At 37.0% G+C, this 14,007-nt stretch overlaps 1 protein-coding gene across 2 annotated transcripts in view; it reads right to left on the reverse strand.

The window, feature by feature from the left end:
• MAN1A1 (mannosidase alpha class 1A member 1) overlaps positions 1–14,007 on the reverse strand; it is a 173,237-nt gene that overhangs the window by 36,662 nt on the left and 122,568 nt on the right. For both annotated transcript variants that reach the window (XM_070043481.1, XM_030853578.3), the window contains one exon: positions 748–871. In XM_070043481.1, coding sequence (XP_069899582.1) covers positions 748–871 — 124 coding nt within the window. The remainder of the gene's footprint in view (positions 1–747; positions 872–14,007) is intronic.

Below are 14,007 nucleotides of genomic sequence, written 5' to 3' on the forward strand. Positions count from 1 at the left end.
GGGAGAGGGAGAGGGAGAGGGGAAGGGGAGGGGGAGGGAGAGGGAGAGGGGGAGGGGAGGGAGATGGGGAGGGAGGGGGGAGGGGGAGGGAGAGGAAGATGGGGAGGAAGAGGGAGGAAGAGGGAGAGGGAGAGGAAGATGGGGAGGAAAAGGGAGGGAGAGGGAGAGGTGAGAATGACTACTGGATCTGGCAACACAGCCCTCACTGGTGTGGCTGGGAGAAAAGCCCAGCGGGAGAGCATTCAAGGGAGTGGGAGTCAAGAAGAGAAGGAAACAAACACAGACAACTCTTCCAAAGAATTCTGCTGTACAGCTGACAAATGGGGTGAAAGCTAAGGGCGGAGTGGTGGGGTAATGGGTGTGTTTCTTGAAAATTAGAAACTTATTCAATTGCTACTTTGCATTTGTAAAACACTTTGAGTTTAAAAAGTCTTTCATGTATACAGAGTCCACAAAACACTATAGTTTTAGATAAGGGAAAAACTTCAGAGATGTAAAGTTACTTGCTTGAGGTGTAGAGAATCAGACATGTAAGCGAGGCCCTCTTGCACTGAGTTAGAATGGTGCCGTGAAAAGAATGGTTTACAGTTTGGTTAAATGAAATGCTGCACGTAACAAAACTTCATAAAGGGCTACATTAAAATTGGTGGTTCTTTTCCACGTTCCGTATTACTAAATCTCCCCACAGAGGGATATTGTTTCCAACAAGTACTTTTTTGCAGTGCAGGGTATATTGGAGAATCTCACCTTATCAGCAAAGATGGGGTTTCCTGATAAGTAGCTCAAGTGTATAAACTCCAAATGCAGAGTTCCAAATTCTGCCAAAATACTGCTGCCTCCTGAGGCCCAGGGCCAATTCCTTCCAATCCCACTAAAGAAGAGAAGAAAGTGAAGAGTTATGGGTCAGAATGATTCCATTTTTTGCAGCTCTAAGTAGAAGTGAAAGAGACAGTTTTTGAATAATGACATCTCAGTTAATAGTTTGCTCTGTATATTTTAAAATATCCAGTGTTGCTTTCTTTGGCTACTGGTTTCAGGCTTTGACTCCTATCTTCAAATTGAAAATTACTTTTGACTTAAGTCAGAAAGAAGTTGTTATGTGCTTGCTGTTGATGAACAAATATTTTAGAAGGTACAGGTGCCGTAAAGAGATATACACCCATTTCAAGTAGAATATAAAACAAAATCAGACCAAAACACCCCTATCGTGCTCCATACCCCATATTAAGCTTTTCAACATTTTAATTAATTTCGGTCTGAGAGTCCAGGGACTTTTATAGACATTCACATTATATACAACATTTTTCTTGGATATAAGATATATTCAAAGATTCGTTAGTTATATACTCATTCCACCCTGCTTTAAACTTCCTCCCCGTTTACCAGACTTCCTTTCTTATGTTTCCCTTCACACAATTTTACCTATTTTCCAAGGCACTCATGTATTCCATGACCTATTTAATCTATGCTCAAGAACTTCAACAAAATTATGTAATTCAAATCTGAAAGAGGTCAAAGGAATAAGCTTAAAAAATTATTGCCTTGCGGCTCATCTTAGTGAAATGCTTTTTAAAAAGAGTTAGTCCTAAACATACACTGACACAAATACACATAAAGTGGCTCTTGAGACATGGTCATACCCTTGGGTACAGTTTATGTCTGGAGAGCTACTTAAAATGTCAAACACAGGTGATAATTCAAATAAAGTCAGTGATTCTCCTGACCAATAAATTCTCTTCCAGAAAGCTGAAAACCCACATTTTAGTTTTCATTCAGACTTACATTTACTGCATGCCTACACTTTGCCAGGGACTATGCAGGGCACTGGGTTACAAGGATCCTTATAATGGATAAATCACTCCTAAGGACCTTATAGCGTAATGGGAAAGAAAGACCTAAGCGTAAATAATTCCAGTCACATACAGTAAGTGCCAAGTTAAATGTGTGAAATGTTCTGAGCACCTAGGGCCAGGACATGCAATCCAACATGGAAGGGATCACAGAAGGCTTCTTCGAGGCGAGTCCTGAGTAGATTCTTGAAGGGTAAATAACAAGTAGTGAGGGAAGAATGGAGAGAAGGAGAATCTGGACACAGAGAGACACACAGCAGAAGGGCTAGCCAGGAACCTGAGGTAGCTCCTGAGACTGGTGAGTGGAGGGAAGGGAAGGTGGCAGGAGAGAAGGCTGCAAGGTTAAGCTGAAGCCAAACCTTGCAGGCTTGTGGATTTCTCACTTTCCTCTCTTTCTAAGTTGGCCCCATTGACATACTGCTCTTGGTGTCCCCTAGGTTTCCTATCCCCTTTGTTTTTCATTTTACGCATTCACAACCCTGGGTAAACCCTTCCAGTTCTGTCACTGCTTCTGCCACAGGCATGCTGAGGATGCTGATGAAAAGGAAAACAATGGTGACAATCTGGTATCTGACACTGTAGGCTGCCACCCTCTTATTCCCTGTTTCTTTTTGGAGTAAAATCTAGATTTTGCTCCCAAACACAGATTTATAGTAAACCTAATAAAAAATAAACAGAAATAAAAGACAGAGATCTGAAAACCACATATTCATTTATTTTAGAAAATGCCTTACATTTATTAACTTCTGGGACTGAGAGTCAGTTTTTATTTTCATCGTTGGCTTAGATCAAAGGAATATCCAATCATCCAAACAGGATGAACAGCTACTTTCAAATTTTATTAACATATGGCAAATGCATACAGTAATTGGTCACTAATTTGCCATCATGACATGTTATGTTTTTATTCCAACCGTTCTATCACTGACCAAAGTCAATAAACCTATTTAGCAAAACTCCAAATTTCTATGTTCCAGAGAAACTATAAAAGCCACGATATCAGGGCAAGAGGGAGTGATGACTTCACCCTGGAGAAGGAAGAGGACGGCATGCCAAGGAGCCCAGCCCAGTTTCCAGCGCTTCAGGGACTGGTTCTTTTCAAGTTCAGGGTGTTAGAGGCCATGGCAGCACACTCAGATGTGAAACTTAAGCTGTATATGTACGAAATAAAATTCAAATTACTTTTGTATGCAGGCATTTGTTCTCTGCTATTAATGTGGTTAATCAAGAAAAAAATCAGAGATATACTGAAAAAATTTCAATATGTTAAAAAAAGATTTAAAGGTTTATATATATATATATATATATATAATGTCTTTGTCTTTGCACACATTCATATCAGAAGGAAAACAGCACTGTATCACTAATTATACAGGGAGCAAAATATTAAAAGCACTAGCAAAGGATATATCATGTGAACAGAAAGGAAGCTGGGTTTCCAATACATATATATTTATATGAAAGTATAGCTTTGGTTGCCATTCTTTCAATCTACAAAATTACTGTGCTTCAGTAAAATTATAAGATCAATGGTTACACTGGCTCTTAAATGTAAATCAGGGAAGGGCTTCAAGAAATCAGATAGGGCATCATTATATCTAGATATTAAATAAGGTCATTTGCCTTTTCTTAGGCAAAGCTGCAAAGACATGGAGATTGGCCTGGAAAGCATGAGGCACATGCCATGGGCCATCACAGCTGAAATACCTGTGTGTCGGGGAAGGGCTGCCTACTTGCACAGCAAATGTGTAGTGAGTCAGAACCAAGTTTTGGTCACTCACAGAACAATTTCTAAGATCTTTTTTGTGTCTAAATTCTATGAGTCTATTGAAAAATCTATATATTTATATGGCTCTAATTTCTTTTTTTCGGTATTTTTATTTTTTTAAAACTTTCTATTTTCTACTGCAGTATAGTTGATTAACAATGTTGTATTAGTTTCAGGTGTACAGCAAAGTGATTCAGTTATACATATACATGCATCTATTGTTTTTCAAATTCTTTTCCCATTTAGATTGTTACATAAAATTGAGCAGAGTTCCCTGTGCTATACAGTAGGTTCTTGTTGGTTATCCATTTTAAATACAGCAGTGTATCCATTTTAAATACAGCATATATAAAATAATATATATGGACAGTGGGCATTTGACATGAATATGGTGAGTCTGTGATAAAGGGAAATGAGTCAAGAAAGATTCTGCTCCCTTGGTCTGGGAGTCAGGGTGCCCTGGGCATCCCATGATACCAAAGGCTAAGCTTTCTAGACCTCTGGCTCAAAATGAATTTAATTTGAGAGAATAAGGGATTTTAAACGTCTTTAACTTTAGTTCTGCTATCATAGTACTTTAAAGCAATCATGTTCTCCTATCTATATTTTACAAGCACTAATAATATTTTAGAAAAATATTTTAAAGATAAAATAACAGTTTGTGTTCAGAAACTGTATATTCCATAAGGCAGGCATGAAAGGGAAGAACATTTAAATATTGCCAATATTGTTATAATGACTGCATTTTAAGCCAAATATTGCCAATATTGTTATAATGACTGCATTTTAAGCCAACATGATGACTCAGCATATGGAAATATATACAGATACAAAAAGGCAATTAACATGACTGGGGAGCTGTCAAGTGTTTGGTTCAAAGAATCCTGGAATAGAACTTCAAACTTTGCTATCATTCTAATTTCATTTATTTCTGTTTCCTCCAATCTCCAGTTCTTCCATTTTAAATTGGAGTATTATTTAAAACATGTGTCTCAACTTTTAATTTAATTTAAAATTTCACTATTCTACAAAGGTAATAATTCTTTGAAAGTAAAACATCACATCAGAAAATAACTGATTATGGCAATTGCAATTAGAAACATGTCTTTTAAAATATTGAGTTGTGGGCTTCCCTGGTGGCTCAGTGGTTGAGAGTCCACCTGCCGATGTAGGGGACGCAGGTTCGTGCCCGGTCCGGGAGGATCCCACATGCAGCGGAGCGGCTGGGCCCGTGAGCCATGGCCACTGAGCCTGCGCGTCCGGAGCCTGTGCTCCGCAACGGGAGAGGCCCGCGTACCGAGAAAAAAAAAAAAAAAAATTGAGTTGCTATGATTCTTTTGAAAATATGGATTACTGTGTTGTTGCTCTAGAGACTGTAATTTGAATGTGGTTTAGTAGCAGCCGTAATATACTTCCTCATTCTACTGCACTCAAAAACAAGAAGGTATAATTATTTACCGAACTCATAACTCTGATATAAGCAATGGGTGTTATGTGATTTCTCTTCTCTCTCCTGGGAATGGTTAATAGCTCCAGAGGAAGGAAGTACAGTACTAATGATGTTATTCTACACACGTTTGAATCCTGTGGGAGAGCTGCTCTTTCGCCAGAGCTTGTAATGAATCAAGTAGCTGGAGGATTGCTCTGGATTGATGGTATACGCCTTCAAAATAATCTTAAATCTAGGTACCTGAAGTTATATGCTATCGTTACTCCCCAGATACAACTTGGAATATTAACAAATTCATTTATTTACTTAATATAATCAAATGCAACAAATAAAGAATTTACAGAACTGAAACAATTCTAAAAATTGCCAGATGAATATGTAAGCAAAACATTAAATAGTTCTAAAGTCTTGATTAGCTATAGACTATCAATTTACTCTTCCTTGCTGCTTGCTCTTCTCTGCAAAATGGGAAATGGACCAATAAAGAAATTTCTTGAGGATTCTTGTCTGAATAATCTCTGATTAGCTGATCAGTAAACAAACTCCTTTCAAGTTCATAGTCCAAAATACAGCTCATTCCTTGTGGCTATGGAGTTAACAAGTTTTGGAAGAAAAAAATTTCCCATATTCTATATAGCATGGTAAAGCTTTACTTATGTTTGCAAATGACGGGGCACACAGGGATATTTACTTCAAAAGAGCAGATAATCCAATAATATTCCTTTTGGATTTTAGCATAGATTAGGAAAAAAATAACTGGAAAGTTCATGATGATTGTTTCATTTAAATGTATTCCCAAAGCTAATTGATTTTGAGATTAAGCAATTTCAGCTTCACTTATTACAAATGCTTCCTTCCTGCAAAGGCTTGCACGGTGCCAATCTTTCAAGTTTGTAGTCTAAGACCTCATTAAGACTTGGACTGGGCTTCCCTGGTGGCGCAGTGGTTGAGAGTCTGCCTGCCGATGCAGGGAACACGGGTTCGTGCCCCGGTCCGGGAAGATCCCACATGCCGCGGAGCGGCTGGGCCCGTGAGCCATGGCCGCTGAGCCTGCGCGTCCGGAGCCTGTGCTCCGCAACGCAATGGGAGAGGCCACAACAGTGAGAGGCCCGCGTACCGCAAAAAAAAAAAAAAAAAAAAAAAGACTTGGACTAACAATTCCGGGGACTGGCATTCTAAGACTAGTCAAGATTCTACTGTAGCTCATGCACAGAAATTTTGACTGGGGAGCACTAGTCTGCTGAGGGCTATCCTATCAGGGAAAGCTGGCTAATAAAGGGTAGCCATTTGACTGAATTCATTCATGATCCAATACTTACTACTTCTGAACAGCAGCATGTGGTTTATATCTCCAGAGAATGTTCATACTTAACGTTTTTTAAGCAAGGGCCCAAATAATTTTTTAAAATTATCCATATCTTGTCCCACTTTGTAGGTATTTATTTTAGATAGAATCGAAACTGAATATTTATTATTTTAGTTTATTCTCACAGTCAATACTGCTGTCCTTGTATTTGACTACCTTGGATTGGAGGATAGGCTGGGGGCTACAAAGATGGAGATGATATGTCCTCTCTAATTCCATAACTAACCTGCTCCTAAGGTTCAAAGATGCTAAAATTCTGTTTTCCAGCTGCCCTTTGGGTAAGACCTCCTTGCTAACCAAACCACTTTCAACAGACTGAAAATAAGTTGAATGTAGCTTCTGCCCAGTTATTGGGCAAACTGGGATATCCTATCATTAGGTCAGAGGACACCACCAAAAGGCAGTACTGATGAGAAAGCATTTCAGTGCCCTTAGGATGTGTGGGCATGCACATACATTTACTTTACCGCACTTAAAAAAAATCGTATTCTACCTGTTGTTTTAAATATACATTACATTTTCACGGACATTTCCCATGTCAATCAATGTACATCACCGTTGTTGTTGAGTGTTGAGTGCATAGTATCTGACTGAATGGATATATTCTAATTTACTTAAACACACCCCTACTGATGGACACTGAAGCTAATTTATTTTTTATTTTTAAGTTTTTTTTTTCCACTGTAAACAATTTAGTGGTATGTCTGGACCTTTTATAAAGCTAACTTATTTCTTAATAAAAATGCCTACATTGATTCCAGCTGGAAGATGTTAGTTGAATTGTCTAAACTGATAATGAGGATGGATTTCGGAATGTGTATTGGAGGCATAAATGCCCACTATTTATAGTTATTTCTCTTTACAAAGTGGGCCTATTGTATCCCACCATATTTGGTAGCCTCTAGAACTCCTGGGATAGCTCAAATCCATTTGTTGAAATCACATTAAGTCCTTTAAAACTGGAGAGGTGGAAGTTACAGACAAGGATCTATATCCACTTTTCGAATAAACCTCAGGAGGGAACAGAAGCATAGTATAGTCCATCTTCCAAATGGTAATTCACTAATAATACTTTGCCAGAACTTCCCTTCCTTTTAGATACAATTATTCCACTATCGTAAGAGTATAACACATAACATCATTCCACAACATTACTTAAGATCCAAGAGTACAGTCAGATTTGGCTATGTTTATTCATCTCTTTTTCTGCCTTTCATTCTATGGGTCTACGGCTCATCTACAGATCAAGATAAATGAAATCAGTACAGATCCCAGACTTTTAATTTTTCAAATGGTATACAATCGTCTCTTTCCACAACCAGAATGGCCAGGATTTCTCCTTTCTACTAGATTCTAAGATCCTCAGGGACCCAGATGCTGCTTTATGCACCTGTGTAACCCCAAAGTCTAGGGCATTAGACATTCCCTAATGATTAATAGATTAGTTATCATTATACTTCAGGGTGGGTGTTTTTAAGGCAAGATCAGTAAAATAAATGCTAAATTAAGGAACCTGTAGTGGGAAAATGTAGCTAAATGCTATTCAAATCCCCAATGATGAATCAGCAAGAAAGTTCAAGAAAACAGATGATATATAGGTAATCAGGGCTAATAACTAGGGCATTCTTTAAGGCTGCGTTACGTAAATTTAGATATTTCTCTTATCATCTAATGGAAATCTAATCAGCCAAAAGAAACTAGATGGTTAGTTAAGCGGCCTTATCATTTGAAATGGTAGCATTAGTTTTGAACTTTTACATAAGGATCATGCAAACAAAAATGTGTGCACAGCTTGTGGGAAGAACAAACAGATTCAGGGATTACTCTGAACAGATGCTGGAGAATAAAGCTATCAAGCTATTGCATTCTCATTTTTCTGCCTGCTACCTACAATGTATGGTTCCGAGACTGTGGAAAACTGTGTTATGAAACAGTGTGGCAACTAAAGTTTTTAAAACATAAAGATTAGGAAAAATCATGACACAAAAATAAAGAGGACAATCGTGAATAAAGAATAAAGAGGAAGAATAAATTGTTGAGGAAAACTCAACAATAAAGACAGGTGTCCTCTACCAAACGTAAAATAGATAGCTAGTGGGAAGCAGCCGCGTAACACAGGGAGATCAGCTAGGTGGTTTGTGACCGCCTAGAGGGGTGGGATAGGGAGGGTGGGAGGGAGGGAGACGCAAGAGGGAAGAGATATGGGAACATATGTATATGTATAACTGATTCACTTTGTTATAAAGCAGAAACTAACATACCGTTGTAAAGCAATTATACTCCAATAAAGATGTTAAAAAAAAAAAAAAAAGACAGGTGTCCTCAACAGAACATTGAGCTATTATGATGAAATCAATGACTGTCCTGTTTTGGCTCTCACTGACATCCTTATATAAAATATAGTAAGTGCTAAAGGATCATCTGTGTATAATTAGCTATGTGCTGCCTTGTGATGTCTTCTCTGTTATTTATCTTTCCACATGCTGAAATTCATCTCTCTAACCTGCGAATAAGACCTAAAGGTGGAGATACAATTGTTTCTTTTACGACCACCGCCCCTTAAAATAGATATTCACATAGTAAATGCCATAAGTTGATGACTGATGCACTTATATATTTCAGCAACCAATCCATTTCTAATATTACTGTAACTCATATTTTTTTCCTATAAAATTCAGAAAGTAGTCTAAGGTTTACTACTTACAGTTAAAATATTTTACATGTATAGACACTTTCAATTGTTTACTTTTAACTTACACGTTTATATATTTTCAGTAATTAAGATTCTTTATACTATAGGAAAAAATACTAAAAAAAAATGTAACTAACTCCCTAACAACTTTCACAAAGTGAGAATAATCAAAATGGGTAGTTTACATGGTCTGAACTTTTGGTAGCCTCCTATTACTGATATGAACATTTGAAAAATGTTTCAAAATACTAAGCAAAATGGTTGGTGGAACTTTGATAGTAAAACTACCTATTTCCTAGTAGAATATTCAAAATATGAGCACTGACAACATAACTAACTTTTAAAAATCTTTATTTAATGTGTGTTAGCTCTGTAAAATGTCAAAGTGAATACATGAGTATAGTACCTTGAGACCATACAATCATACTTATTTTACCTTTAAGGAAATAATCAGATAAATGAGTGCTGACATAAAAATGTACCTTTTGGTAACTTTGTTAGAAAACATTATAAAATGCTAAAATGAAAACATCAAAATAGTATTTTGAAATTAGAAAGTAATAACCACTCTAATTTTACCTGTAAGGAAAAGGAAGAGAGAATAAAACCCTTCCTTCTTTACCCTCTGCTCATGGAGGCTGGGCTTTATATTTCATTTAAGGTTCAGTACAAACTTGCTGGCTCAGAGAATTTTATGTAATTATTAGGCCCCGAACACTGCTGTTCTTAACCCACTTAGGATAGAGTTTGGTGGTATTATGAGAAGAATCTCCAGAGGAATCTGGAATGAAAGGGGAGAGGCTAGGCTTAGGACAAACTATACTAGACTAAGGTAAGACCAGACTTTCCAGAAAGATCTGGTCTGAAATGAGCTGTTGTGAAATAAAGCAATGAACTAGTAGGAGGATTCCAGGGTTTTATGGATTGGGGCTAGTCTTGGTGCAAAATAAATCTTACAGCTCTGATGAGTGTCTTCTTGTTCCATGAATGCCAATTTAAGAACAGTAACAATGTTTATGGGCTATTCCCCCCCTCCCCCATTCAAAATGAAAATGCTCTCTTGGGTCCTTGAGGAAAATGTACTTTCTTGGAATTTAAGATAACCTACTTCAGTTAATAGTAGGATGTCAATGTGAAAAATGGCACAATTATCATGTAATGTTAAGCACTAAGAAGAGAATAAAACAGGCTGATGTGACAGAGTCTGACAGGGAGCTTCTTTAGATGGGTTTGTTGGGAAGATCATGTTAAAGAGGAGAGTTTCAAGCTGAGACAAGCAAGATAAAAATGAAACTGTCAGTGAAGACCTGGGAATGGTTCCTGCAAGTGCCCTAAGGGGTCATGACTCTGAAAAGTGTGAAAACAGAGGCTGGCTGTGTGGCTGTAGTGACAGGGACACTGGAGAGCTGATAAAGGGGCAGATCACCCAGGACTGGTAGGCCAGAGCAAGCATTTGATTTATTCTAAGTGCAATGGGAACTCACTCTAGGGTTTTAAATAGGAGGTGATAAATCTGATTTGCTTTATTAAAGCTCACTCTGGACACTGTGGTAAGACTGCACTATGTGAGAGCAAGACCTGGAAGGAAGCAAGCAGGCAAGTATCTAGGCAAGAGGCAGATGGTGGCCTGGACTAGGTGCTAATTGTGGAGATGGACAGACATGGAGGGATTCAGGCTATGTCTGGAGGAAGAACCGGATTTGGGGATAAGGGAAGAACTGAACCAAGGATGATTTCTAGTTTTTTTGGCTTTAGCAGCTGGGTAGGTATTGATGCTACTTAAGAAGATGCAAAAGACTGACGCAGGAACAGGCATGATAAAGAAAAGCATGAGTTCTCTCTTTCAGATTTTGCTATAATAACCATCATTTATAATTACAAGGACAAAGTCAAATTTGATCATCTTAATTTTCCTTTTTTAGTTTTTTTATAAACATCAATTTATTCAACTTGAGGCAACTTTCAGTTTGAAGAAGTCTTTTTCTTCTCATACTCTAGATCCTAATATTTTTCAGAGTAAACACCATCAATAATTTACTGAAATCTCTTCTGAAATTTCCTAGTACATGGTCACTAGACAGAACTTTTAAAAATACAAATGGAAGTATGCTATACATATTACCATATACTGTGTTTCATGAAAGAGTTAAGTACCTTGGTGCTCTACTGCATTATAGCTGCATAGTATTTCAGTGTGTGGGTGTACCGTGACTTATTCAATCATTTGTCTCTGTTCTCAAGTTTTGCTATTAAAAAAATTGTGGCACATTCATGAGTAGGTCTCTAGGAAAAAATCCTACATGTTGAATTTCCAGGTCATAAAGTATGTATTTAAAATTTAATAAACGCCACCCAGTTACCTTCTAACGAGTTTGTGTGCAAACACAAACTGAGTGTGCATGAGAACATTCTAGCTACTAACTCTGGGTATTTATCAAATTTTTAAAACTTGGTGAGTTTGCTAGGTGAAAAATAACATGCTAACACTATTTTAATTTGTATTTATTTATGAGCTTCTGATGTTCAATGGCCAATGTGCATCTTTTTCTGAGAAGTACATGTTTATGAAACTGTCTCATTTATGTATTGGTGTTACTGTCTCTCCCACTTCTATTACTTTTTATAAATTAAAAAAATTATATAAGTAATGTATACACATTGTTATAAATGAAACAATGTAAAGATGAACTGAGAAACAGCTAAATATTGAATCCCTACCCCCTTGTAATGTCTCTCACCTGTAAATCCCAGTTAACCAATGTTTTCCACCCATATGCATACAAACATACAGATATATATCTATATAGATATATATCTCAAGGATTTGTTCTTTCCAAGAAAAGATATTACATTATATATATTACTTTTGTAAGGTACCTGTCTCAATTAGCAGCTCATCACAGACACTTTCTAGGATAATCATTTTTAACAGCTGCATAATAATATTCCATAAAATGGATAATCACATGTCATTAAGCCAATCCTCTACTGATAAACAGGTAGATCTCTTCTAATTTTTAAATACTATTGTTATGCCATATTAACCATCCATATTCATACTAATGCTTTTAGAAAGAGCTTTTTATACATTAAGAAAACTTGCCTTTTATCCATCATGTGTTTTGCCAATTTTTTCCCAAGTTGCTGTTTGTCATTTGATTTTAGCCATTATTTGTGGCTATATTAATTTTTATTTGGTAAAAATTTCCAATTTTTTCCCTATATATGTTCGGGGTTCTGTGTCCTATTTACAAACTCTTCTCCCCTCACCCAAGATTATGCTTTAAAAATCCTGAAAATCTGGGCAATAACTTCTTCTTTTAAAAGTTAGACTCAACAGTGAAAATGAAAGTATTATTATATGTAAGTAAGCATAAAATTTACATTTTTAACTATAAGTATTTTGTTTCTCAAGTCATGTAACACTTTTTAAAAAACTGTATTAGGCGCACCTGTTCAATAGCTTAGCTAAGTATAGCTGTTGAATATTTAAGTATTCTAAAGTTAATTTCTCTCAGTATTTATTTTTGATCCTACTGCAAATTTACTGATTTATTTCTTCCCTGTAGAGATTTAATAGTTTCATCAATATTTCCCCATTAATGGAGGAGAAAAAAAGTTGCATTTAAGCAATAATGGAGAATATTTTATCCAAAAAGACAACAGAGAGGCTACAGGTAAATCAGAGAACAGGCTGCATAAACTTTAAAGATTATTTATGCATTTAGAGAATTTTTAGGTGTGACCTTGGGCAAGTCCTTTAAACTCTCTAAGGCATCCATCTCCTGATCTTTAAAACAAAGTAACACCTATGCCACCCACCTCCTACTATTTTAGCCGGATCAAATGGGATAATACACATGAAAGTGCTTTGAAAATATAAAGAGTTTAGTCCAGAAAAGTATTTTTATCTTTTGCATTAAGCAACTGACATTTGGCTAACCAAAAGAAATCCGGTTTTGCTTTTTTTCTCTTCAATTTTAGAGATATCTGCTCAATAAAAATAAATTAACCAAATGTTCACTTGGAGGTAGAAATTATAACTCAAGTAATAAGGAAACAAAGTGAGGCATTCCCACGTTTTAAAAGTGTAACAAATTGCTACCATTAACAGCCAACTTCCTTAAAGCAATTTAATTGCTGTAAAGCTACCAAATATGCAGCACTTTAAGAAAGCTCTTATATGTCTTGCAAGTCCTCTAGAAAAAGGTAATTCAAAAAATATTCCTAGGGACTTCCATAGTGGCGCAGTGGTTAAGAATCTGCCTGCCAACACAGGGCACACGGACTTGGTTCAATCCCCAGTCTGGGAAGATCCCACATGCCGCGGAGCGACTAAGCCCGTGTGCCACAACTATTGAGCCCGCATGCCACAACTACTGAAGCCCACACTCCTAGAGCCCGTGCTCCGCAACAAGAGAAGCCACCACCATGGGAGGCCTGCACACCTCAATGAAGAGTAGCCCATGCTCAACGCAACCAGAGAAAGCCCGTGTGCAGCAACGAAGACCCAAGGCAGCCAAAAATAAATTAATTAATTTAAGAAAATCCTAGTAGTAAGAGACAGCTGCACAGACTGATGACATATTAATCAGGAAGAGTATGAAAATCCTGCCCAGGGAGGGATGTCCCTCCCCCTCTCCCCATCCTAGCCAAAGGTAAGAAATCTTAATTTGTTCTGGACAGGTACAGTATATCCTTTCTTCAAGGTGGCTAAATAATCAACTATGAGTCTTTAATGAATCATCATTTAAAAAATTCACATACTTATAAATATCCATATACATAGCAAATTATTAAAGATTATTCTCGTAAATTATCCCCTGCTGAAAGAGGACTTACACAACAACATCCATTTTAGAATGATTTCCAAAAGACTAT

The sequence above is a fragment of the Globicephala melas genome, chromosome 14 (assembly GCF_963455315.2).
Source record: "Globicephala melas chromosome 14, mGloMel1.2, whole genome shotgun sequence".
Taxonomy (NCBI): Eukaryota; Metazoa; Chordata; class Mammalia; order Artiodactyla; family Delphinidae; genus Globicephala; species Globicephala melas.